The sequence below is a fragment of the Bombina bombina genome, chromosome 6, assembly GCF_027579735.1.
Source record: "Bombina bombina isolate aBomBom1 chromosome 6, aBomBom1.pri, whole genome shotgun sequence".
NCBI classification, from domain to species: Eukaryota; Metazoa; Chordata; class Amphibia; order Anura; family Bombinatoridae; genus Bombina; species Bombina bombina.
In genome coordinates this window covers 721,156,650-721,182,868 of record NC_069504.1, presented here as the reverse complement: position 1 = coordinate 721,182,868, position 26,219 = coordinate 721,156,650, and the positions used below count along the sequence as shown (strand labels likewise).

At 35.5% G+C, this 26,219-nt stretch overlaps 1 protein-coding gene across 2 annotated transcripts in view; it reads right to left on the bottom strand.

Annotated features, from left to right (window-relative positions):
- The window catches only part of OLFM2 (olfactomedin 2), a 576,857-nt gene that overhangs the window by 294,609 nt on the left and 256,029 nt on the right, over nt 1-26,219 (bottom strand). Inside the window, exon 1 of one of the 2 annotated variants that reach the window (XM_053717918.1) lies at nt 23,123-23,407. The exons of the other annotated variant lie outside the window; for it this stretch is intronic. Within the exon in view, the coding sequence (XP_053573893.1) occupies nt 23,123-23,251 (129 nt within the window). The 5' untranslated portion in view covers nt 23,252-23,407. Of the gene's footprint in view, nt 1-23,122; nt 23,408-26,219 lie in introns of those variants that run through there. 2 annotated transcript variants of the gene reach the window in all.

Genomic DNA, 26,219 nt, shown 5'->3' with positions numbered 1-26,219 from the left:
ACAGTGTCTGGGAGGCTGTGGTTGCTGCTGCACGCAATGTTGATGGTGAACAGATCAAAACACTGACAGAATCCATGGATGGCAGGCTTTTGAGTGTCCTTGCAAAGAAAGGTGGCTATATTGGTCACTGATTTGTTTTTGTTTTGTTTTTGAATGTCAGAAATGTATATTTGTGAATGTTGAGATGTTATATTGGTTTCACTGGTAAAAATAAATAATTAAAATGGGTATATATTTGTTTTTTGTTAAGTTGCCTAATAATTATGCACAGTAATAGTCACCTGCACACACAGATATCCCCCTAAAATAGCTATAACTAAAAACAAACTAAAAACTACTTCCAAAACTATTCAGCTTTGATATTAATGAGTTTTTTGGGTTCATTGAGAACATGGTTGTTGTTCAATAATAAAATTAATCCTCAAAAATACAACTTGCCTAATAATTCTGCACTCCCTGTATGTGCTAAAGTGAGCTGCCTAAAAAACTCAACTCCCCTGAGTTGACCCTCAGTCTAGGATCATAACAGGGATCACATCATCATTGATTCCAATTTTTTGTGAGACTGAGTGGTGACTTGATAAGATATCATTCCTTTCAGTGAACAACCATTACATAATACTAGGCCAAAAAATCAAAAGGAATAAAAATGGAGTTGACAGAACTCACTTACAGAGTAGCTTCACTGTCTCACAATATGGATTTACTTATTCAAGGTATACATGAGATACAAACTGAAAACCAAAAGTTAAGAAACGTCATTAAGGAAAACATAAATAGTAGACCAAATTCTACTGAATCAGCCCCGGATCCCCAGGTATGCCCTCCTGAAAAATTCACAGGAGACAGGTCTCAATTTAGAGAGTTTAAAAATTCCTGTACACTTTATTTTTCATTAAAACCCAAGACTTATCCTACTGAACGTGTAACGGTATTGACAGTAATTTCATATTTAAAAGGAGAAGCAAAGTCTTGGGCTACTAATTATTATGAAACAAATGATCCTATACTGTATTCTATAGATTTATTTTTTGAGAAAATGTCTTTGCTCTATGAAGATAAAAATAAGCAAAATACTGCTGAATCTGCACTCAGGGGACTGAAGCAAAATAAAAGACCAGCCCAAGATTATGTCACTGAATTTAAAAGATGGGCACCTGACACATTTTGGAATTAAGCAGCTTTGAAGTATCAGTTCCGTTTGGGACTTTCTGAGATTGTCAAGGATGAACTCGCTAGAGATCTCCCCCCATCATTAGATTCACTCATGACACTAGCTATTTCAATAGGCCGACGCATTTGTGAAAGGAGATCTGAAAAGGGTTTAACTGACCAGACCTGGAAAAGACTCCAACCCAGTGGTTATCATAGTCCATCTCTAAGGAGTAGTGATGAACCTATGGATATTGCCTTTACTAAAGGCCCCCTCAAACCGGAAGAAAAGAACAGAAGGAGAATCAATAACCTCTGTCATTATTGCGCATCAAAAGATCACGGTGTAAAGGATTGCCCAAGCCTTCTTAGACAAAAGAGTAAGATAACAAAATAACATATTAGATGTACTACACAGATTAACACTTCCACTCACTGTAGTCTTTCTGTCTCCCTACAGTGGGAATCTAAAAGAACATCGACCCAAGCAATCATTGATTTGGGAACCCTTGGCAACTTTATTGATATAATGTTCACTGACATGCATAAGATACCACTAATAAAAAAACAAAATTCACTCACAATTCGTGTAATTGATAGTTCTTTCTTCTCGTCTGATCTAATCACACACTACACCATGGCCTCTACTTATCAAGCCGTCTACTTTCCTGCATTTGCTGGAACCATTACGCTCGCCTAAGATCACCTAACATCGCTGCTGCGGACCTGAATACGTTCTCTAAAATTATCAAAAAAGCTGTCAAAAAGCCGTACACCAAGTACGGAGCGATGAGCAGCGGACTGTTGTTAACTAACAGTCATCAATCTCACTGCTCTTTGGCTTATTCGCAGCTTTCTTGGTACCATGTCACTAAGCACCCACACTATACTATACTGTTTAACCCCCTATACTGCCGCTCCCGGAGCCCACCGCACCTAAATAAAGTTATTGACCCCTAAACCATTGCTCCCGGAGCCCACCGCAACTCTAATAAAGTGTTTAACCCCTAAACCGCCACTCCATGAGCCCACCGCCACCTACATTATACATATTAACCCCTAATCTGCCCCTTTACACCTCTGAAAGCTACATTATACTTATTAACCCCTAAACCGCCACTCACGGACCCCGCCACCACCTACATTAAATGTATTAATCCCTAATCTGCCCCCCCCCACACCGCCGCCACCTACATTAAATATATTAACCCCTAATCTCCCGCCCCCAATGTCACCGCCACTAAGTCTAACCCTAACCCTAACACCCCCTAACTTAAATATAATTTAAATTAATCTAAATAAATATTCCTATCATGAAATAAATTATACCTATTTAAAACTAAATACTTACCTATACAATAAACCCTAAGATAGCTCCTCCTATTATCAAATTTTCTTTATTCTCTTGGTATCTTTATTTGAAATGCAAGAATGTAAGTTTAGATAACGATCCATTTTTGGTGAACAACCTGGGTTGTCCTTGGTGATTGGTGGATGAATCCATCCACCAATAAGAAAGTGCTGTCCACAGTTCTGAACGTAGAAAAAAGCTTAGATGCCTTCTTTTTCAAATAAAGATAGGAAAAGAACGAAGAAAATTTGATAATAGGAGTAAATTAGAAAGTTGCTTAAAATTGCATGCTCTGTCTAAATCATGAAAGAAAAAATTTGGGTTCAGTGTCCCTTTAATGTAGGTGGCGGCAGGGGTCTGGGAGCGGCGGTTTAGGGGTTAAACATTTTATTTATGTGGCGGCGGTGTAGGGATGGCAGATTAGGGGTTAATAAGTATAATGTAGGTGGCGGCGGTGTAGGGGGGGCAGATTAGGGGTGTTTAGACTCGGGGTACATGTTAGGGTGTTAGGTGTAGACATTACCTTAGGAATCAATGGGATATCGGGCAGCAGCGAACATAAGCTTTCGCTGCTGTCAGACTCCCATTGATTCCTATGGCATACGCTGGACCGGAATAGTGCTGAGCGTACCTGCTAGTTTTTTGATAACTAGCAAAAGTAGTCAGATTGTGCCGAACTTGGTTCGGAACATCTGCAGTGACGTAACCATCGATCTGTGTCGGACTGAGTCCGGCGGATCGTATGTTACGTCACTATATTCTACTTTTGCCGGTCTGTAGGGTTTGATAACTACGGCGAATCAGACTTGCCACAAATACGCTGTGGAATTCCAGCGTATTAGCGGTTGACAGCTTGATAAATAGAGGCCCATACCTCTACTACTCACTACTTCTTCTGGTCATACTGAATACTGTACTTTTGATGTCATATCTTCCCCCTCTTTCCTATCGTTTTGTGCTTAAGGTGGCTACAAACTCATCAACCACATATTACATGGAAAAGATTTCAAATAGTGTTCAACTCAGAATATTGCACTAATACGTCTCTCTATTAACCATATCTTACAAACCACAGAACATTCTTTACCATCCTGCTATTTAGATTTCTCTGATGTTTTTGACAAGACAGAGGCAGAATCTATACCACCTCATAGGTCTTATGACTGCCCAATAGAAGTTCTTCCAGGTTCCACCATTCCTTATGGGCATATCTATCCTCTGTCCCAACCTGAGTTACTACATCTTAAACAATATCTAGATGAAAACTTACGGAAGGGTTTTTTTAGGCCCTCCACTTCCCCTGGCATGTTTTTTGTCAGCAACAAAGCTGGTACATTGAGACCTATAATAGATTACAGGGAGATGAATAAGCGCACAAAGAAAAATAGATATCCCTTACCCCTCATCCCTGAGATCATAGAGAGACTGCAGGGTGCTACTATATTCACTAAATTAGATCTAAGAGGAGTGTATAATCTCTTTAGAATTAAATCTGGTCACGAATGGCTAACAGCATTTCGAACAAGATATGGATTGTTCGAGTATACTGTCATGCCATTCGGGCTATGCAACGCTCCTGCGACTTTCCAGTGCTTCATTAATGACCTCTTCTGAGACTTACTCGATGTTTGCATGGTTATTTGCCTTGACGACATCCTTATATATACTAATGACCAAAAACGACATATACAACAAGTTAGAACAGTTTTAAACCGCCTCAGACAACACTCCCTATGTGCTAAAACCGAAAAATGTATCTTCAACACAGATACCATATCATTCCTATCTCATCTAGCCATCAGGTATACAGATGGAAAACAAAAAGATAGAGGCAATAACCTCCTGGCCTAGTCCTACTAGTAAAAAGGACATCCAAAGATTCCTAGGATTCGCCAACGTCTATAGGAAATTTATCAGGGGTTATCATCGATTGTTAGACCTCTAACTATCCTCACAGGTAACCATTCAAAATTTGTTTGGACACCACAAGCCAATGAAGCCTTTAAAACCTTAAAAAAAGTTTGTTACAGCACCCATCCTTCAGTTTCCTGACCCAGTTTACAGTATATACTAGAAGTTGATGCTTCAGACTATGCTCTCAGAGCAATTCTTTCACAAAGGAAGTAAACTAAGGACCCAATTCACCCAGTTGTATTATTTTCTAGAGTGATGAGTTCATCTGAAGTCAACTATCCTATTGGAGAAAAGGAGCTGTTAGCTATTAAAGTTTCATTGGAATTGTGGAGACACCTCTTAGAAGGTTCTTCTTTTCCTATCTTAATTGATACGGACCATAAAAACCTTGAGTACCTCAAATCTAACAAAACCTTAACATGCCGTCAAGTTAGATGGAGTTTGTTTTTCTCAAGATTCAATTATCTCATCACATATAGACCAGGAAGGAAAAATGGAAAAGCTGATGCTGTGTCAAGAAAAGACCCAAGACCAGAATACTCAACCTCCACATCCTGTATTATCCCACCTGAAAGATTTCTGGGATTCTCTATAGATAATATCTCTACAATTTGAAATTCTCAACAAGCAGATCAAGAACTACCAGTAGATTTACTAAATAAAGGTACTGATGGCTTATACTATCACCACGGTCGTATTTATATACAATCAGATCTATGTGATGAAGTATTAAAATCAGCACATGATTCCATCATATCAGGTTACCCTGGACTCCATAAAACGATTAATTTTCTACAGAGCAATTTTTGTTGGTCAAAAATGTCATCTTTTGTTAAGGATTACATTACAACTTGTATCATTTGTACCAAATGTAAATCACAAAAAACACGACCATATGGACTCCTGATGTCTCTACCTATCTCTTATAGACCATGAAGGACATCGCCATGGATTTTATCGTGGATATTCCTTTTTCCAGTAACCACAACACTATAATGGTGGTTGTAGATTTATTCACCAAGATGGCACATTTTATACCCCATCATTCTCTACCCACGGCATCTGAAACAGCTAGACTATTTGTATCACATGTTGTCAAACTACATAGTTTCCCAGATACCATTACTTCAGGCAGAGGTTCTCAATTCACCTCTAGATTCTGAACTCAACTATGCCTAATGCTAAAAATACATCAAAAACTCAGTACTGTTTAGCATCCCCAGACTAATGGGCAAATGGAACGAGCCAACCAATCTCTGGAACAATATCTCAGATGTCATTGTACCACTTTACAGGATAATTGGTCTTCTTTACTACCCACAGCCGAGTTTGCATATAACAACTCTATTAATGCCTCCACTAAGTTATCTCTGTTCTTCGCAAATTATGGCTTCCACCCCAGATTCCACTTATACCCTAGGGATAAAAATTCTTCAGCTATGGTGAATGATACTATCAACGAGCTCACTCAAGGATTTACTATCATCCAAGAAAATCTCGAACGTGCTCAAGACACCCAAAAAAAACACTACGACCTTAGAAGAAGAAAGCCTCCAGAATAAAAGTTGGGAGATTTAGTCTGTCTCTCCTCCAGACACTTGAATCTACATGTACCGAGCAAGAAATTGAAAGCACTCTTCATTGGTCCTTATAAAATCATCAAAATCCTGAATCCTAATGCTGTCACTTTAGACCTACCAAAATCCTTTCGGAATTCATCTCTCTTTTCATGTTTCCCTTTTGAAAACCTACACAGCTGTCAGGTCTTCCGATTTACCTGAGGTCCTCCCCGTTTCTGAGCAGGTTGGTCCTGAGTATAAGGTGTATTCCATTTTGGATTCCAGATATCATCGTAATACCTTGCAGTATCTAGTGCATTGGAAGGGATTTCGGCATGAGGAGGATTCATGAGAACCCTCTTCCAACCTGTTGGCCCCCAGATTGGTCTCTTTATTTGACTGGAGGAATCCTGATCATCCTAAGCCTTGAGCCGCTCTGCAGATCCTTGCGGGAGGGGTTATGTCATGTTTTCACATACTACTGTTCCTTTAATATCCAAACCTTCCTGATTCCCATAAAAGGCTCCTCCTCCCTACCTACAGTGCTTAGTATTTTGTATGCTTTCAAGTGAGAAGTGCTCTCTTACTTCTCTACCAGAGTCTACGCTCTCTAAGCCTCCCAGGAATCGTCATGGATCACAGATTTGTTTTTACCTCCGTTGTTCAGCCTACAGTTAATAAGCACTGGGATCAGTACTTTTCTCCTAAAGATAAACAACTCTTTTGTTCTCCCTCAAGCAGTTTCTTTCTTACTGCTGCCTTCAGCTCTACCGTGACGCTTCTGCCTCAGCCTGACGTCACTACTGCAGGACGGATCCCCAGCAGTGTAGTTACAGGTGCGTCCACCCAAGCTGGGAAACCACAGTTTGTATCGCCTGTCTTCACTGCATGCAAAAGTAATCTGTTTAAGGCTTGTATATAGATGTGGAAGTTTCAAGATACAGGTAAATCTGATGAACTTTCTATATTATGCTACCTGCCTATGAACTTCATATACTAACAAGCCTGCTATTAAATTCTGCTCACTGGGTTTATATTTATACTACACAAACTTTAATTGTTACTTACTTGTAAAGCTTATGAACTTACTATACTGTGCTTCCTGCCTATGAACTGCATATACTAACGTGCCTGCTGTTAAATTCTGCTCACTGTGTCTATATTTTGACCCATATACTTTTTTTATATCTCTCATGGAAGTTTTATTCCTACCTAAGGAATTGTAATTTAACCTGCTATTCATTCTATGTGCTAAAGTGAGCTGCCTAAAAACTCAACTCCCCTGAATTGACCCTCAGTCTAGGATCATAACAGGAATCACATCACCATTGATTCCGATTTATTGTGAGACTGAGTGGTGACTTGATAAGATATCATTCCTTTCAGTGAACAACAATTACAGATGTGTATATTCCCCATATCTTTTATGCATTACAGTTTAAGTTGTATTTGCTTTATATATATAATGTATTTTACTTTTTAGGTTTTTATTTCTATAAAATTCTATCTCAAAATCTTTGCTTACAAAACCCATATTTATATACATATTATTTAAAGTTATATGAAAACATACTCAGGAGTTGTGTTCCACAAACTTAATTTAAAACTAGAGAGTGACACACCCTTTTTTCCTTCCGTCCATCCTTCCTTCCTTCTATCCTGTCTTCCTTTCATCCTATCTTATTTCCCTCCCTTTTTCCTCCCTTCCTTCTTTGCTTCATTCCATCTAACCTTATTTCCCTCCGTTTTTCCATCCTTCCCTTCTTCCTTCTTTTCTTTTACCCTCCCTTCCTTCCCTCCCTCCCTACTTTTCTTCATTCCGTCCTTCCCTTCTACGTTCCATCCTCCTTTGCTTCCTTTCATCCTACCTTATTTCCCTCTTTTTTTCCTTCCTTCCCTCCCTCCAGTCCTTCCTTCTTCCCTTCATCCCTCTCTCCCTCCTTCCTTTCCTCCCTCCTTTTTTCCTTCCTTCCCTCCCTCCTTCCTTCTTTCCTTCATCCTTCCCTCCCTCCAGTCCTTCCTTCTTCCCTTCATCCCTCTCTCCCTCCTTCCTTCCCTCCCTCCTTCCTTCTTCCCTTCATCCTTACTTCCCTCTTTCCTTTTTTCCTTCCTTCCCTCCCTCCTTCCTTCTTTCCTTCATCCTTCCCTCCCTCCAGTCCTTCCTTCTTCCCTTCATCCTCCCATCCCTCCAGTCCTTCCTTCTTCCCTTCATCCCTCTCTCCCTCCTTCCCTCCTTCCTTCCCTCCCTCCCTCCCTCCTCCCATTCTTCATCCTTCCCTCCCTCCCTTCTTCCTGCCTTCCTTCCCTCCCTCCTTTTTTCCTTCCTTCCTTCCTTCCTTCCTTCCTTCCTTCCTTCCTTCCTTCCTTCCTTCCTTCCTTCCCCCTTCCTTCCTTCATCCTTCCCTCCCTCCCTTCTCCCTGCCTTCCTTCCTTCCTTCCTCCATAGCTTCCTTTCATTCTTCATTAGTTCCCTTCCTTCTTTCCTTCCTTCCTTTTTTCCACAGACATTTAGAAATGTAATTTGTGTTTATATATTGCGCATCCCACACTTTGTACTTTTGCTGGCTGTTGTCATAATTTTAATCTTTGTATTAAAAGTCAAGTTTTACTTTTTCTATGAACTTTATATATTGATTATCAATAGATATATATGAGCCAATTTACTTGTTCAAATTAAAGCTACAAATGGCCTAGAATATTTTCCTGGGAATAATATAATTGTTTAAGAAATATTTTGCACCTTAAGAAACACCTTATCTCTTCGGTCTTCTGTTTTTCTGCCATTTTCATTACGATTTCCATTTTTTAAATATTGTTTCTAGTCTAGATTCCTAAATATAAGATGCTTTAAAACACTGTACTAGGTTCCATGCATCAGACACTTTCCTTATGATCTCTATGGAACTCGTTGCAACAGAAAAAAAAAAAATAGATTTTGGAGCTTCCAATCTTGCTATGAATATAAACATGAGTGGTTGTCTGAATTTTAAATTGTGGCAAGAGACTAAGTGCACAGGTGTAAAATGCATCAATCAAAATGGGTCAAAGGGTCCATTAATGTCTTGAACAATATTCAGTTTTAAATATATAACAATGTATTATTCATTTAAGATTGTATTTCTAATGCATTGTGATGTAAACTTCTAGAAAATATGGTAAATTGTATTAGATAAAGCAAATTGCTTGTCTTTATTTAAAGGAACATTAAACTGAAAAGGTAGTTTAGTTCCCCATAGAACCAGATTACAAGTGTTGTGCTAATTATGTTTATTCACTTCAGTGCTAACTGCGATAAAAGTAAAAAATTGGGGTGGCCGGATTAGCACGTTTATTACAAGTTAAAAATGAAAAAGTTAGGGCGCGAGCAAAAGAGACTCAGGCACACTAACTTCAGGATTTTGGATATCCCTTTGTAACTCCTTTAAAACCTTCTTAACAATAAAATTATATTTTTTTTATTAAAAAGTGTGTATATATATATATATATATATATATATATATATATATATATATATATACACACAGTATATATATGTTTTTTTTAAGATTTTTGCCCTTACACTTTACTTCGTTCGATCGCAACTTATAACTTTCAACTTGTAATATGAGCGCTATCACTTATCGTGTCCTGCGCTATCATTAGCGAACCACTTGTAATCTGGCCCAAAATGTTTAATTATGATATCCTTTGCACAGAGAGAGTATAGTATCTCAAGCCTGCAGACTCTTTCAGACTTAGGGCTAGATTAGTGTAGTATGCTAACTGTTGCGGCTCTTTGAATGCGTCAGAAGTAGTTTGCATATTACCAGTTGAAAGTAAATGCATACGCTGTAGAGCAAGTCAATTTAATGTGCGTCGGGAAAGCTCGACTAAAAAGTTGAACAAAACACCACAAAATTATATGTAAAAGTACAGGAACCCTCATAATAACACTATCTACTAAAAATTATTTTAAAAAAAATATTTTTAAAAAAATATTGCATAAAAAGTTACATAGGCTCAAAGATATGAAGTCTCAGGTGTAAGAAAATAAAAAGGCAGTCAAATGGTTTTAACACAGAGATACATACATATACATATACAAAAACAACCTATAGTATATAAGCTAAGAAAATTAGAATGCCCCCAAGGCACAAAGAGGGTAAACCTTAAAACTTAACTTTTAATTATAACAGATTAATGAAAAATTGGGCAGCAAAAAACGGTGCAGCAATATTGTGCCAGCCTGCCGTGAAAGACTAAAAACACTTATCTGTCTGTCAATCTTATAATTGTATCTAATTAATTTGTTACAAAATTAAAGTTTGCTAGGATAGTGAGGGAGAATATGGATATGGCAGTCATTATGGAACTACAGCTATAGTAATAATGCGCTCCTAAATAGTGGTAGGCAGGGTGCCGTCCCAGTACCATTACCCTCCCATCCTTCCCACCATTTCCAAGATCAGAAATAGTTTTAGTATTGAATATTAAACTGGACAAACAGAGAGCAGTTAAAAAATCAGGGGAACCCGCATTTTTTAACCGCTCTCTGTTTGTCCAGTTTAAAATCCATATTCTCCCTCACTATCCTAGCAAACTGTAATTTTGTAACAAATTAATCTCTGCTTTAGCAATATCTACAACCAAACATAACCAATACAAGGACGATCCATGGACAGAGTATTTTTGTTTCAAACATGCTTTAATGGATATAGGTTCAGTGGGCCCACTGGTTCTGAATATGTTATTTGTATCTTGGAATAAATTGTGCATAGCGCTTTTTTTGCAATTTAATTGATGTCTGTTATATCTCTGGCTGATTTAACCCAAGGTGGACACTCTATAAACCATTAACGTTGGTCTATTATTAATAGGAATATACTTGAGTGCTGGATACATTTCTAAATATGTATGTGTATATATGTATTTATGTATTTATAGACATACAGGGAGTGCAGAATTATTAGGCAAGTTGTATTTTTGAGGATTAATTTTATTATTGAACAACAACCATGTTCTCAATGAACCCAAAAAACTCATTAATATAAAAGCTGAATAGTTTTGGAAGTAGTTTTTAGTTTGTTTTTAGTTATAGCTATTTTAGGAGGATATCTTTGTGTGCAGGTGACTATTACTGTGCATAATTATTAGTCAACTTAACAAAAAACAAATATATACCCATTTCAATTATTTATTTTTACCAGTGAAACCAATATAACATCTCAACATTCACAAATATACATTTCTGACATTCAAAAACAAAACAAAAACAAACCAGTGACCAATATAGCCACCTTTCTTTGCAAGGACACTCAAAAGCCTGCCATCCATGGATTCTGTCAGTGTTTTGATCTGTTCACCATCAACATTGCGTGCAGCAGCAACCACAGCCTCCCAGACACTGTTCAGAGAGGTGTACTGTTTTCCCTCCTTGTAAATCTCACATTTGATGATGGACCACAGGTTCTCAATGGGGTTCAGATCAGGTGAACAAGGAGGCCATGTCATTAGATTATCTTATTTTATACCCTTTCTTGCCAGCCACGCTGTGGAGTACTTGGACGCGTGTGATGGAGCATTGTCCTGCATGAAAATCATGTTTTTCTTGAAGGATGCAGACTTCTTCCTGTATCACTGCTTGAAGAAGGTGTCTTCCAGAAACTGGCAGTAGGACTGGGAGTTGAGCTTGACTCCATCCTCAACCCAAAAAGGCCCCAAAAGCTCATCTTTGATGATAGCAGCACAAACCAGTACTCCACCTCCACCTTGCTGGCGTCTGAGTCGGACTGGAGCTCTCTGCCCTTTACCAATCCAGCCACGGGCCCATCCATCTGGCCCATCAAGACCCACTCTCATTTCATCAGTCCATAAAACCTTAGAAAAATCAGTCTTGAGATATTTCTTGGCCCAGTCTTGACGTTTCAGCGTGTGTGTCTTGTTCAGTGGTGGTCGTCTTTCAGCCTTTCTTACCTTGGCCATGTCTCTGAGTATTGCACACCTTGTGCTTTTGGGCACTCCAGTGATGTTGCAGCTCTGAAATATGGCCAAACTGGTGGCAAGTGGCATCTTGGCAGCTGCACGCTTGACTTTTCTCAGTTCATGGGCAGTTATTTTGCGCCTTGGTTTTTCCACACGCTTCTTGCGACCCTGTTGACTATTTTGAATGAAACACTTGATTGTTCGATGATCACGCTTCAGAAGCTTTGCAATTTTAAGAGTGCTGCATCCCTCTGCAAGATATCTCACTATTTTTGACTTTTCTGAGCCTGTCAAGTCCTTCTTTTGACCCATTTTGCCAAAGGAAAGGAAGTTGCCTAATAATTATGCACACCTGATATAGGGTGTTGATGTCATTAGACCACACCCCTTCTCATTACAGAGATGCACATCACCTAATATGCTTAATTGGTAGTAGGCTTTCGAGCCTATACAGCTTGAAGTAAGACAACATGCATAAAGAGGATGATGTGGTCAAAATACTCATTTGCCTAATAATTCTGCACTCCCTGTATGTATACATATAGATATGTATACATATACATATAGACATGACATATATATATATATATATATATATATATATATATATATATATATATATATATATATATATATATATATATATATATATATATATATATATATATATATATATATATATATATATATATATGCATTGGAGCCCTTTGCAGTCAAGTAGCTGAAAACATGTGTAAAATCATATTATGCAATAATTAAGTGTTTAACTGTTTATTTACTGTAAATATTTTACATTCCAGATATTCTTTTTTACATCTGTATATCTATACCTATATATAATCATATACACTTTGTGCATTGCATTTTATATTACTATACATTTCAGATTGGGTCCTTTCAGTATTACTGCATTTAAGTTTTGCACTCTCTCATTTGTATTTTAATATATTTAAATTTTGATCTAGCAGTGATGTTACACATTCTGGTTATACTTTGAAAGTTTCTGTATTACTTTAATAACTTAGGATCATACTTTGTATATTTCTGTGTATCTTTTACAAACTATATTGTTCTTTGTATTTTCTCCATTGTAAACTGACAGTTTGAGAAATTGGGAGGGACTGGGCAGTTACCTGGGCTAATCAAGGGAATTTCCAGGGTATGTCTGAAGCTCTCCCACTGGTCTTGTGAAATTTTTTAAGCATTTTAAACAAGCTGGTGTCACTGATTTGTCTCGCCAGCTGTATGTAGGTGACGTTTGCTGAAAATTCACAATACACTTATTTTAACTAATAGAAAATTAATATATACTAAAATATAGACAAAAGCAAGTTAAAGTGACATTGTACACTAGATTTTTCTTTGCATAAATGTTTTTTAGATCTATATATTTAATCCATACAGGGTTTTTTTTTTAAATCTAGAGTTTTGCTTATTTACTCCTAACTAAGGTCCAGAGATTTAGAAGTAGACTGTTGTCTACCTACTCCAGCTTGCTCCTGTTTGTGTAAAGGCTCTTTTCATATGCAGGCGGGAAGAGGATTGGTGTCTGCTCTTTTTGCTTTCCAGTCATTTCAGTGGGTGCCCCAGCCTAACCTTTTCAACAGTGCTAAACTGGGAGCTTCCAAGTAAGTTTTTAAAATATTTTATACTGGATTTTTCAATCAGTACCTGTGCATTTTATTCTTTATAGTAGTGTCTATTAAATGCAGTTATATGGAAATTGGTGTACACTGTGCCTTTAAATTGTTATATTAGACTCAGGGGTACTCTAGTTACCTTCTTTCTCCCATGTGAAATTTTGTATCCCAGAGAGCTTCATTACTTTCTATAGAAGGCTCTTCTCTCTGGGATTTCCAGGTTCCTCGCCTTCTCTTAGAAAATTCAGTGAGTTCTGCCACTGTAAAGTCAGCACTATAATCTCTCTCCAAACTAGAGAATGTTTGATTATCTGGCCCATAGAAAGTAATGAAGCTTTCTGGGAAACTGAAGCTGACAGTTTTTCAGTTTTAATTTTAATAAAAGACATGCAGAGTGCAATCTAATTTGTAAAAGATACACACAAATATACAAAATATGAACCAAATTTTTTAAAGTTGCACAGAAACTGTGAAGGCATAATCAGAATTTGTAAAATCACAATCCTGAATACACTGATGTAGTAAAGTGATAGAAAATAGAAAGCACAAAGTGTAAATGCAGTAGAACTGTCATGTCATGCAGTGCTATATTGCACTGGGCTTATCTCTCCTTCACATACAGAAACGCAGGGATTGCTCCTTGGATAAAAGTATAGAAAAATCTGCCTTTTGAAAATGTCACTATGGATCTCGCTGCTTAAGGATCATTTAAGAATATCTCACCTGAGCAGAGAGGTTTTGAATATCAGGGCCTTAAAATGAATAAATAATTGTTCCGACTAAATTACTTTTTTACTGTGCGCGAAGTAAAAATGTATCGTGCCTGGTTTAAGTTGAAAGTAAAATGTCTGATACACACTAACTTCAGTACTTTGGATACTGCGACCTTGCTAAATTCTTCTTTTACACTGTAAAAAAAACCCGCCATATTTTCTTCACATAGAGGAAAATGGTTTTTTTTTTAAATATATATATATATATCTGAATGAGTGAATATATATATTGTATGTACAGAAATATATAAAGAAATATTTATTTAAAAAGAATATTTTTTTTCTATATAAGTTTTTACATGTGTATTTATGTCTTTATATGTTTATATACTGTATGTATATGTGTGTGCACATACATATTTACACATTAATATACACATATATATACACATATATACACTTCATGTTTGATTTTGCGTCAAATATTCTAGCTCAATTTTGGCTTTCATTTCCGTGCAAACTATAACTTGTAATACAAGCTCAAATTAGCAAGGTAGCGTTTTCTCGTAAAAGTATAGGCAACACTTGAGCAAAGTTGGCTGCTCTGACCCTTCTCTGGTTAACGCTCTTCACTATGGACTTGTAATATCAAAGGTACGCTCTAATGGCAGCGTGGTTCAGTGATATTGGTTATCGCACCTGTGCTATCATTAGCGCACCACTTGTAATCTGCCCCAAAATGTATCATGATTCAGAAAGAACATACAATTTTATACAACTTTCCAATTTACTTCTCTTATCAAATCTGATTCATTCTCTTATAGAGCAAGAGGCATACATGTGCAGCCACCAATTACCAGTTACATCTCAGTAGTGCACTGCTGCGCCTGAGCCTACCAAAATATTATTTTCAACAAAGGATACCAAGAGAACAAAGCAAATTAGATAAACGTACTAACTTGAAAAGCTGTTTAAAATTGCACACTCCATCTGAATCACAAAAGAGAAAAATAGATTTTCATGTCCTTTTAAGTTTTTGTTTTGTAAATGTGTGTATGTTGTGTGTTTATCTAAGGCCGGGGACACTCATCAACAACGAGTATGGGGTGGGTAGTATCAACAGGCTAGATAGACAAATGCAAAGCAGACTAAAACATTTTCAAAATAAAATATTTAGATAGCATTATTAATAAAATTAAAAGGTACATTGTCTATAAACTATAAAGAGTATTATGAAATGTATTCATAAAACATTCTTTACCATCTCTTTAACCTTACTGAATACATACAGTTTGTATTTTGAATACATAAAGAGACATGTTACCCTAATGCTGAATCCCTTGAAAGTGATGCAGCATATCTTGAAAACTGGCTAACATCTCTATTTTAAAAATGAAGATATTTTACCTCAAAATTACAGTAGTAGCCACATCCTATTTTAAAGGGACTTTAAGCAGCCAATCAGGATGCTAGTCCCAGGACTTGCAAGGAAGCGTGCATCTGGCATGTACAGGAACAGTCATGTTATTTCCCTTCTCAGCGTTAGGAAGTTTACTGGGGAAATCTCATAAGATAACAGAAAAGCTATTTTATCTTGCTTTATTATATTTATTTTTTTTTATTTTTTTTTAACATGACAGAAAAAGAGTAGCTCTGAATGACAAAACACTTATTCTAGGGAAATGAAGAAATGTTGAGGTAAAAAAACTTCCTTTTTACATAGAGATGTTCATGTGATATATGTGATAGCTTTTTACATATATGCTGCATCACTTTCAGATGATTAAGTATATGGGTAATGTCCCTTTAAAAATTCAGTGGCATAACAACATAATTCATAGATTTTATTCCAAACTTTAAAACTAGTTTAAACTACTGATCGAGAGAAATATTATCCATCAAAAAGCTGAAGTCTAGCTGGAATAAATTTCTTGGTATCCAATTTTTGGTCAGTACAACTACATTAAAAATGATCTATCAAGAAATAGACTGAAAAGTTAATCTGTTTCCTCTCCAAGCTAAACCGAGACACACAGTTAAATTATTAATCTTGCAAGACAAATTTTAAAAATGACATAGCAATTTTTGAACCATTTTAGTCAGAATACAGGTTAAAATGTTATAAATCCATGTTCAACGCTTTGGTGAAAATGTCTGATCATTAACCTTTGTATTAACAGATAACTGGACTACGTGTTAAAATATGTATGCGAATTTCTGTGTACATAAAGCAATTATTAATATTTAATGTAATTCACTATAGCAATCTAATTTCTTTTTCGTATGTACCCTGTAAATGATTCCCTGTGTTTCTCATTTTAGATTAACAAAGGTCTGCTTATTTTTTACTGTAGAGTTAATATTAATGAAGCTTTACGTTTTAGTTTATGTATTAATATCTGTTGAGATATATATATATATATATATATATATATATATACACACTGTATATATACACACTGTGTATAAATATATATATATATATATATATATATATATATATATATATATATATATATATATATATATGTTATACACAAGTAAAGTTTATTCTCCATGATAATTACTATTATTTGATCAAGATAACGCACAACAGAAATCCTGATAATTACTATTATTTGATCAAGATAACGCACAACAGAAATCCTGGTGCCTTTTTATAACAGGTAACATTTGTGAACTGATGTGTGTAGGAGGTATAGGTCTTATCTAATATATTGTATATGCATAAAGCTGATGGGATATTTTGGTTCTCATTACCATAAAGGGACAGTCTACAATAGAATTGTTATTGTTTTAAAAGATAGATAATCCCTTTATTATCCATTCCCCAGTTTTGCATAACCAACAGTTATATTAATATACTTTTTACCTCTGTGATTACCTTGTATCTAAGCATCTTCTGACAGCCCCCTGATCACATGACTTTTTATTTATTATCTATTGACTTGCAGTTAGTACTGTGTTGTGCTAAATCTTAAATAACTCCTTGTGCATGAACACAATATTATCTATATGGCCCACATGAACTAGCAGTCTCCTGTTGTGAAAAGCAAATAAAAAAGCATGTGATAAGAGGCTGTCTATAGTGGCTTAGAAACAGGCAGAAATTTAGAGGTTTAAATGTTATAAAGTATATTAATATATAATGTTGGTTATGCAAAGCTGGGGAATGGGTAGTAAAGGAATTATCTATCTTTTTAAACAATAACAATTTTAGTGTAGACGGCCCCTTTAAGGTTTTAATTCTTTATGTAAATTTTAGTTGCTAATGTGAACACAAAAAAGTCTTTATCAAGCAATATTTAATATATTTACCTTTAAAAAACATAAATTCAATTCCCTCTGTGCTCTCCCTACTAATATGTGATGTGCACGCCTAGGACTGAGATAAGCTATTTTCTAATTACCTGATTAAGAGCTGTATACAAGTTTAATAGTTTCCTATGACTGAGCTTCCAATCTCAACTAAGATTTTCTCATGTTTTTCTGAAAAACTTATAAGGACTTTAGAGTGTAATGAAATAAGCAGAAGAGGAGAAGGATAAAACTGATTTCACTGCTATGATAAATGCTGGGTTCTCAAGGCTAATTAACTCTACGCAGAGGGCAATAGAACTCCAGTGATTACAAGTGACATTTATACCAGTAGAAACCTTTCATGAACCGGATCTCAGCAAGAGCTGTGGAATACGATCCCATGAGCACTGTTGATTATTCTAAGTCACAAAATATTTAGCTGCATGAAAAAAAATGGAAATTCATTCATATATTCATATATGTATGAAATGATCTTTACTTAAGTAAGTTAAAATAAGGCAGTTTATCCATGTATCTATTACAATCACATAAAAGTGAGAGATGAAGATGATCTAATGACACTAGGGTTGTTTTAAAAAAAATATCCTGGTTATTCTAATTAGCATAATCAATTATGTATAATCACTAGAAATCTAAAGCTGTTAATACTGAGTTTAAGTGGCACTAGGCTAAATCCCAGTTTTGTCATTGAAATGGATCAAGTATAGAAAAAAAGAATAACAGTTGTTGCTTAATATCAGCTCTTTTTCTGGGACAGTATCACAATCACACTGCTATTAATTCGTGCTCCCTATTGGTAAGGTACCTAATAGTAGCTTCTTTTTTATGACCAATAGGAATGAACAGCACTGTACAGTGCTCAAATATCCAACTTCAATAGCCAATCCTTCCACCACAATAATTACTAATCAGCCAATGAGAAAGTAAGAGGCTAGTGATCTCTGCACTGCAATTATGCCTGGCTAATCTCTTAACCAATATTAAATGTGTTCATTTTTATATAAATTAGATGGAACACAGAGTAGGTGATACAAAAGGAAGCCTGTTGCTGCAGGCAGAAGAATGCACACAAATTAAGTTAGGTACATTAGTTTCATTTTTTATTTCACTAGACTTTTTTATTAACAGAAAATTCTGGGGTAAAAAATCCCAGAAAATTACATATTATGATGACATAATTATTATTATTATTTGGGGGTGAGAGGGGTCCTATAATTGAGGCCATCTAGGGGTTAGGTATTAATTAGAATTCATATAGGGAAACTCTTTGGTCAGGTAGAATAGGAAGCCTTTATATGATGGGGACTGTATTTGTGTGTGAGCATAAATAACAGGCTAGTAAGGTTATGTGATGTGGGTAAATTGGTGACTGGTGTAGCCAATAGGGCCCGAATAGGACAGTGGGGAAGGTGTGGTTATGTTTAATAATGCTAAGGTCACCGTTAGTATTAAGTCCCTATTATATAAAAAAAAATTCCTGTGGAGATATTAAGGTATGTGTAAAAATAAATTAGTTTCTATAAGCTGAGCATCACTTCTCAAAAAACTGCAACCTGATTATAAAGCCACCACAAAAACAAAAAACAAGACACAATTGTGTTTCCTATTGAAAACGATAATTATTATTCTCTGTCACTATGGGTTTTAGTTTAAATGGTTTTGTACCAGAATTTAAACCTAGTGCAAGTCACACCTGTGTATTAACTGATCCTGTTGCAATAAACAACAGGGTCAGGATTGAGATTAAGGGTCATAGTCTCTAATCCTCTCTGGACTGGTGATATTATCTAAGCAGTCTCGTCAGTTTGGTGAGGTCCTTCAAAAAATCTTATAACAGCAAAATGTAGCTTGAGGGCTATTTATTTCACTATGCATGGTTCTGGGTGTAAAGGAGTGATGCATACATTATAATATAATGCTTAAAAAAAAAGATAATTGGACTAAAAGTCACACATGTTCTTCAAAATGGTTCCATTTAAACTTAGTAGAAGCTACAACCCCAATAGAGCTTTTATTTTCATATTATTTCTGAATGTATTCTTATTTGAGTGGAGTCATAATTACTAGACATGGCAGTAAAATACAGAAGTGTAGCAACTGGTAAGATAAACCTAGTTGGGTTAAAAAATGCTGTACTTATGCCAGATGTTTGGAAAATTATAAGAAGGACCAAATTAGTCTGTATCCAGATAGAAAAAAGCATCTTGAATCAACTATGCAATAAAGCCGTAAGTAACTATGATGTGTGATACACTTTTCTTTTAACATTTCTTATTGAGCGATGATCGTTTATACTCTTTGCAGTTTTTCTGACTGTACATCAACATATTTTGTCAGCTTGTACAGCACTAATTAAGTTTTATCCAGCTGAGAATATCTCTGTGCTTTGAAAATAAAGACTTTTTCTGGCAGTGAATAGGTTAATGATGTAATTTACATATATTCCTCCAACAGTGGAGACAAGGCTAGCAGCCAAGGGTTATTTATAACCATAGCTTGTGCTGTGCAGGGCAGTGGATAATGTCTTGCGGCTCTTTTTCAGACAGACACTATTGAGCTTGTTGCTACGGTTTCCCAGAATGCGTTGTGCTCCTGCTAGGATCCTTACCTATATTTGATGGTTAAAAGGTAGGCTGGTGATGGGAAGCCATTATCCAGACTGAAAAAAAGCGACTGAGCCATAGAATCGCTTGAGAATATACATTTTTAGGAGTGATCTTAAAATCAAACAGACCCACTTACCTTTTAAGAAAATGATCGCTCATTAAGGGGAAACCAAATGCTGATCAATATTGATATCAGCTAATTGGGTGATCAAACAGATATTCTGCTTATCTAAATATTAGTAGATAAGTATTCAATCTACTGCAATTGATACTTACCTGTTCTATACAGGTCTAATACATTAAATGAAGGTAAATGTTTGAGACACAGTCTGGATTAAGGTTTACACTTTCTAAAAACAGTTTTAATTATATGTTTCACTGGTGTATTACAAGTTATTGTTACACGTTATAATTTTATTATTTTTATCGGTTATTTGTAGAGCGCCAACAGATTCCGCAGCACAAATAGTGCAAATTGAACTGAATATTAACCAATAATTAATAAATGATAAGGAGAGGAAAAAGGAGGGATACAGGAATATGTGGGAGGAATAGGGAGGTGAAATTACAAAAAGCTGACTATTAGAGAGGAGGAAGATACCAAAGGGAGTTAAAGGTGGGTGTGTTTAATGATTATTTTTTGAGAAGCATTGAAAAAAGATAGGGGGTCAGGAAAATAAATGAGAGGCATCTAGAGGGAAAACTAATAAAAAAGGAGGGAGAAAGATGAGAGGAATTTGACATTAAAGGGACATTGCAATACAAAATCTATTGCTATATTTCTTTAGAGAATTTTATTTGTAAAATGGGTTGCTCAAAAATAATTTTCAACCCTGCAAAAGTAATAAAAACAGACAGATTTGTGCACCTCCGGATAAAGGTAGTTGAGTCAATCAGGAGCAGGTATATTGATGTATGCTCTAATCACCTGATGCATCTTTATCTAGAGTGGCACAGGTGTGTTCCAGGAGCATAACCATTGGAGGAGTAACAACAGGAAATGTGTTAAAAAAATAAATAGAATAAGGATGAGGGTGGAAATAAAAAAAAATATTTTACCAAAATAGAACATTTTATTGTTCTACTGGATTATCCCTTAAAAGAGGGAGCTGTGGACTTGAGGAAGAAACTATAAAGAGATGAATATGAGGAAGTAAGGAAGACAACAGAGATAGGAATGAACTGATGGACTGAGAGAAATAGAAAAGGAAATAGAGAGAAAGTAAAATGAGGCATTACAGACACTAATTAGGAAAGAGCTAGAAATGGATATAATAAAAAATGAAGAGCTAGTTGGGCATAAAAGAAAAAGAGAAATCTTAGCATAATAAATAAGAGAAGAGATTGCTATGATGGGGATAAATAAAAGGGGAAAGATGAGGGGGGGATAAAATATATTTATAAAAAGCAGATAGAGCACTATTTGCAATTAGATAACAAATGTGAGTTTGGCTTAGAAACATAACAGTGCAAGGTTTCTTCATCAGAAAGGGAGGGGGGAATGGACAGTGCTGAGATGTTAAAGGATTAATTGGGATGTGAGAAGAAGGAGATGGAAATATATAAGAACGGCAATGCTATAGAAACAGGGGAAACAGGGAATACAGGATAGAATGAATGATAGAGGGAAGAGAGATAAATAATGGAGAGGTGAATTATATATAGGAAGTGAGAAAAAAACAGACATGAAAAAGAAATTTATGGGACAAACACTGCAGAGCTTCTAATCTGCTTTAATGCACCCAGTAATAAGCCATGGAACTCTTTATTTACTGCAAACCACTCTAGTAGGAAGGAAAATCCTAGGCAAAGTGAATCCCAATCTATAATGTTTTAGTGACAGCAAATCTCTCAGTAAAGTTCTGAGACAGCCACAGATATAGTGTACAGCTAGATTTCTATACATTCTGTATACAGTTTGTCAGCTTCTAGATAGACACGTAGATAGACAGACAGATAGATAGAAAGATAGATAGATAGATAGATAGATAGATAGATAGATAGATAGATAGATACAGAAAATAGATATAGATACTGAAAATAGATAGACAGATTGAGATAGATAGATAGATAGATAGATAGATAGATAGATAGATAGATAGATAGATAGATAGATAGATAGATAGATGATAGAGATACATATACTGAAATATAGCTAGATAGATAGATAAATAGATATAATTTAAGTTGTGATACTGCCATTCAATGTAATCTTAGTATACTATTATTTAATAAATAAATATAAAGTGTATCGTATTAACATATGCTTTGTAGCACAAATAGCAAAAGTAGATTTATATATAAAAATAAAAATATCAAAAGAAGAAAAAAAAAAATATCTAAACCAAAGAATACAAAACAAATATATATTATAATTAATATGAAATACAAACATGTTTGTAAATCTTTTCATCTTCAAGCATGGTTAAGCTGCATAATTCAGCCATACATATATTAGCACTTTATCTTTCATGCTATTAAAAATTGCTCAGAAGTTCCCATGAGATTCTCCCTAAATGGTGTCTCTCTTTTATAAACATGCACAAATACATTTTGTTATTGAATTATAGCTATGCATGCTATATCTTCTCCTAATTTATTAATGAATATTTTTTATTGCAGAATAACTAAACATATCTTCAGAATTCATTATCTCAGGCATATATTTCAGATGACAACTCTTCATTTTTTAGTTACTGTGATATTAATATTGTATTGGTTCAACATCTATTTGCTTGCTATATTTTAAGTTTATATTTATTTCTATATCTTTCCAATTTTTTTAACCAAAGAAGCTTACAATCAAAATAAAGGAGTTTCTTTCCAGAGTAATATTAACACATGATTTACTAGTTCAAATGAATATTATTTACAATTAAATTAAGGCTGCAAGTATTAACTCACAATTTTCTCCGAGGTGCCAGGTCTGGTACCATTGAGACCCACAAGTGATGGCAATGTCTGTGACATCCAGTTGGTGACCATTGCCATAGTGCTGAGCACGGCCCCGATTTTCAGTAAGGGGACCGTCATTGTGCCTCCGGGGCAACCATACTCATGGGTTTGGCATCTTCATTGCCACCCCTCCTATCTCCAATCTGATGGCCCTATGTGAATATGCCAGTCTCAGACAAGTATTGAGATTACCCCTTGGGGGGGATAACACGGCTGCACTGCAGCTCCTGCCTGTGTCAGACCTGGGCACTGAGTGAAAGGAGGATGAGAGAGAAAGAGAGCTACTCCCTCCTCTCGCCCTCCCTGCTTTCCATCTCCCTCTGCCCCTCCTTCTGTCCCTGCCTGTGAAGCCACAGGACTGAGTAGGCACAGCCAGACAGACAAACAGATCCATATCTATCTACAAAGATTGTCCTGGATACTATTAATGCTTTGGTTTATTAGTTCAGTTTTGCACTTTTTACAGCTACACACACACAAATAAAGTGATAAAATCAAAGAGTTATAAATAAAGACATAACACAATTACTTCTCATGCTGTAAAAAACATGATAAAGCAGAAAATCACTATCTCTATCTATCTATCTATCTATCTATCTATCTATCATCTATCGATTATATATTTAAACCGAGAAACTGATGCATTAGTTATTAACGGATACTGAAGGATAATAAATAAAGCAATTATTTAAATGTTGTCATGTATTTGTGAGTGTTTTTATGTATATATACACACCCCATACACAAACACACAAATACACATAAACACAGACGCACTCTCACACAAATACACACAAGCATACACACACAAACATATAAACACAGAAACACTCTCACACAAATACACACAAGTATACACACACACAAACATATAAACACAGAAACACTCTCACACAAATACACACAAGCATACACACACACACAAACATATAAACACAGAAACACTCTCACACAAATACACACAAGCATACACACACACAAACATATAAACACAGAAACACTCTCACACAAATACACGCAAGCATACACAAACATACACACACAAACATATAAACACAGACACACTCACACAAATACACACAAGCATACACACTCACACAAATACACACAAGCATACACAAACATACACACGCAAACATATAAACACAGACACACTGACAGAAATACACACAAGCATACACACACAAACATATAAACACAGACACACAAGCATACACACACAAACATAAACTCAGACACACTCTCACACAAGTACACACAAGCATATACACACAAACATATAAACACAGACACACTTTCACATAAATACACACACAAACATATAAACACAGACACACTGACAGAAATACACACAAGCATACACAAACATATAAACACAGACACACAAGCATACACACACAAACATAAACTCAGACACACTCTCACACAAGTACACACAAGCATACACACACATACACACAAACATATAAACACAGACACACTTTCACACAAATACACACACAAACATATAAACACAGACACACTTTCACACAAATACACATACAAACATATAAACACAGACACACTTTCACACAAATACACACAAGCATACACACACATAAACATACACACAAAACAAACACATAAACACAGACATTCTCACACATATACACATAAGCACACACACACACACACACACACACACATACACACAAATGCATGCTCACATATACGTAATCACACACACACAAGTACAAAGACAGAATTCAATTTAAACAGAAATGTTTATGCAGTATGTTACATCACTTGGAAAAATATCAGTTGATGCCTACATCAGGGAGTAATATCATTTATGTGTGTATAGAAAATATGATATTTGGGAGTGTGTGCATAATAACCAGTTAAGTAGATTACTGTCAAACAGCAACTTCCTAGCGCGCTAAAGGAAATAGGTTATGCAGAATTTATTGTTTAATAATATTCTAAAGGCTATTCAATTATATGTTTTAGTATGATTATATCAGACAGTGTATAGTCCATATTTAGTATAGCTTCCAACCATATATTTATGTTATAAAGGAAACCTATAGCAATTTATTGTTTTTCCTTTTTACTGCATAATAATATGTACAACAGATTTATTTGCAGCTGAAAATCTATATATATATATATATTTTTTTTTTTTTTAAAGGGACAGTAAAGTAAATATTTAACTTTAATGATTCAGATAGGGCATACAATTTACTTTTATCATCAAATTTGCTTTGTTTCCTTTTATTCTTTGTTGAATGCTAAACCTAGGTAGGCTCATAGGCTGATTTCTAAGACCTTGCAGGCTGCCTCTTATCTCAGTGCATTTTATTAGCTTTTCACAGATAGAAATTGCTAATTTACGTGTGCCATATAGATACCATGTTCACTCCTGTGGAGTTTTGCATGACTCAGCACTTATTGGCTGAAATGCAAGTTTGAGAAAAGGGGGCAGTTTAAAGAGGCTTAGATACAAGGTAATCACAGAAGTAAAAAGTGTATTAATATAACTGTGTTGGTTGTGCAAAACTGGGGAATGGGTAATAAAGGAATTGTCTATCTATTTAAACAATACAAACATTTAAGTAGACTGTCCCTTTAATTCAATTATTTGTTAACTTTAATAAAAACAAAAATCAATTAATAACTTCTCAGATTCATGATACAGTTACTGATGTATTGCCAATAGAAATAGACACCCCCATCCGTAATTAATTTAATGGAACATAGACAAACCATCTGACCCTTTACAGCATATGGTCAAGGTCATTTTCACCTTACTGTTTCGCATACCAAAGTTACAGTCTTCAACCCAACACTGTTGATGGGTTAAATTGGTATACATATTACTTTGATTTTCAATAAATCTAAGCAGAAGCAAGAAAATATAAACTGGGAAACCATGCTGTTTTAATTACCCCCCACCTACCCCCCCCCCCCCCCCCTGTGAAGTTGGAAGAGATGGGGGCTCAGGCAGACCACTCAGCTTAGGTTTTATTATTAATATTATTTAATAGAAGGTAGATTTAGGTGAGTG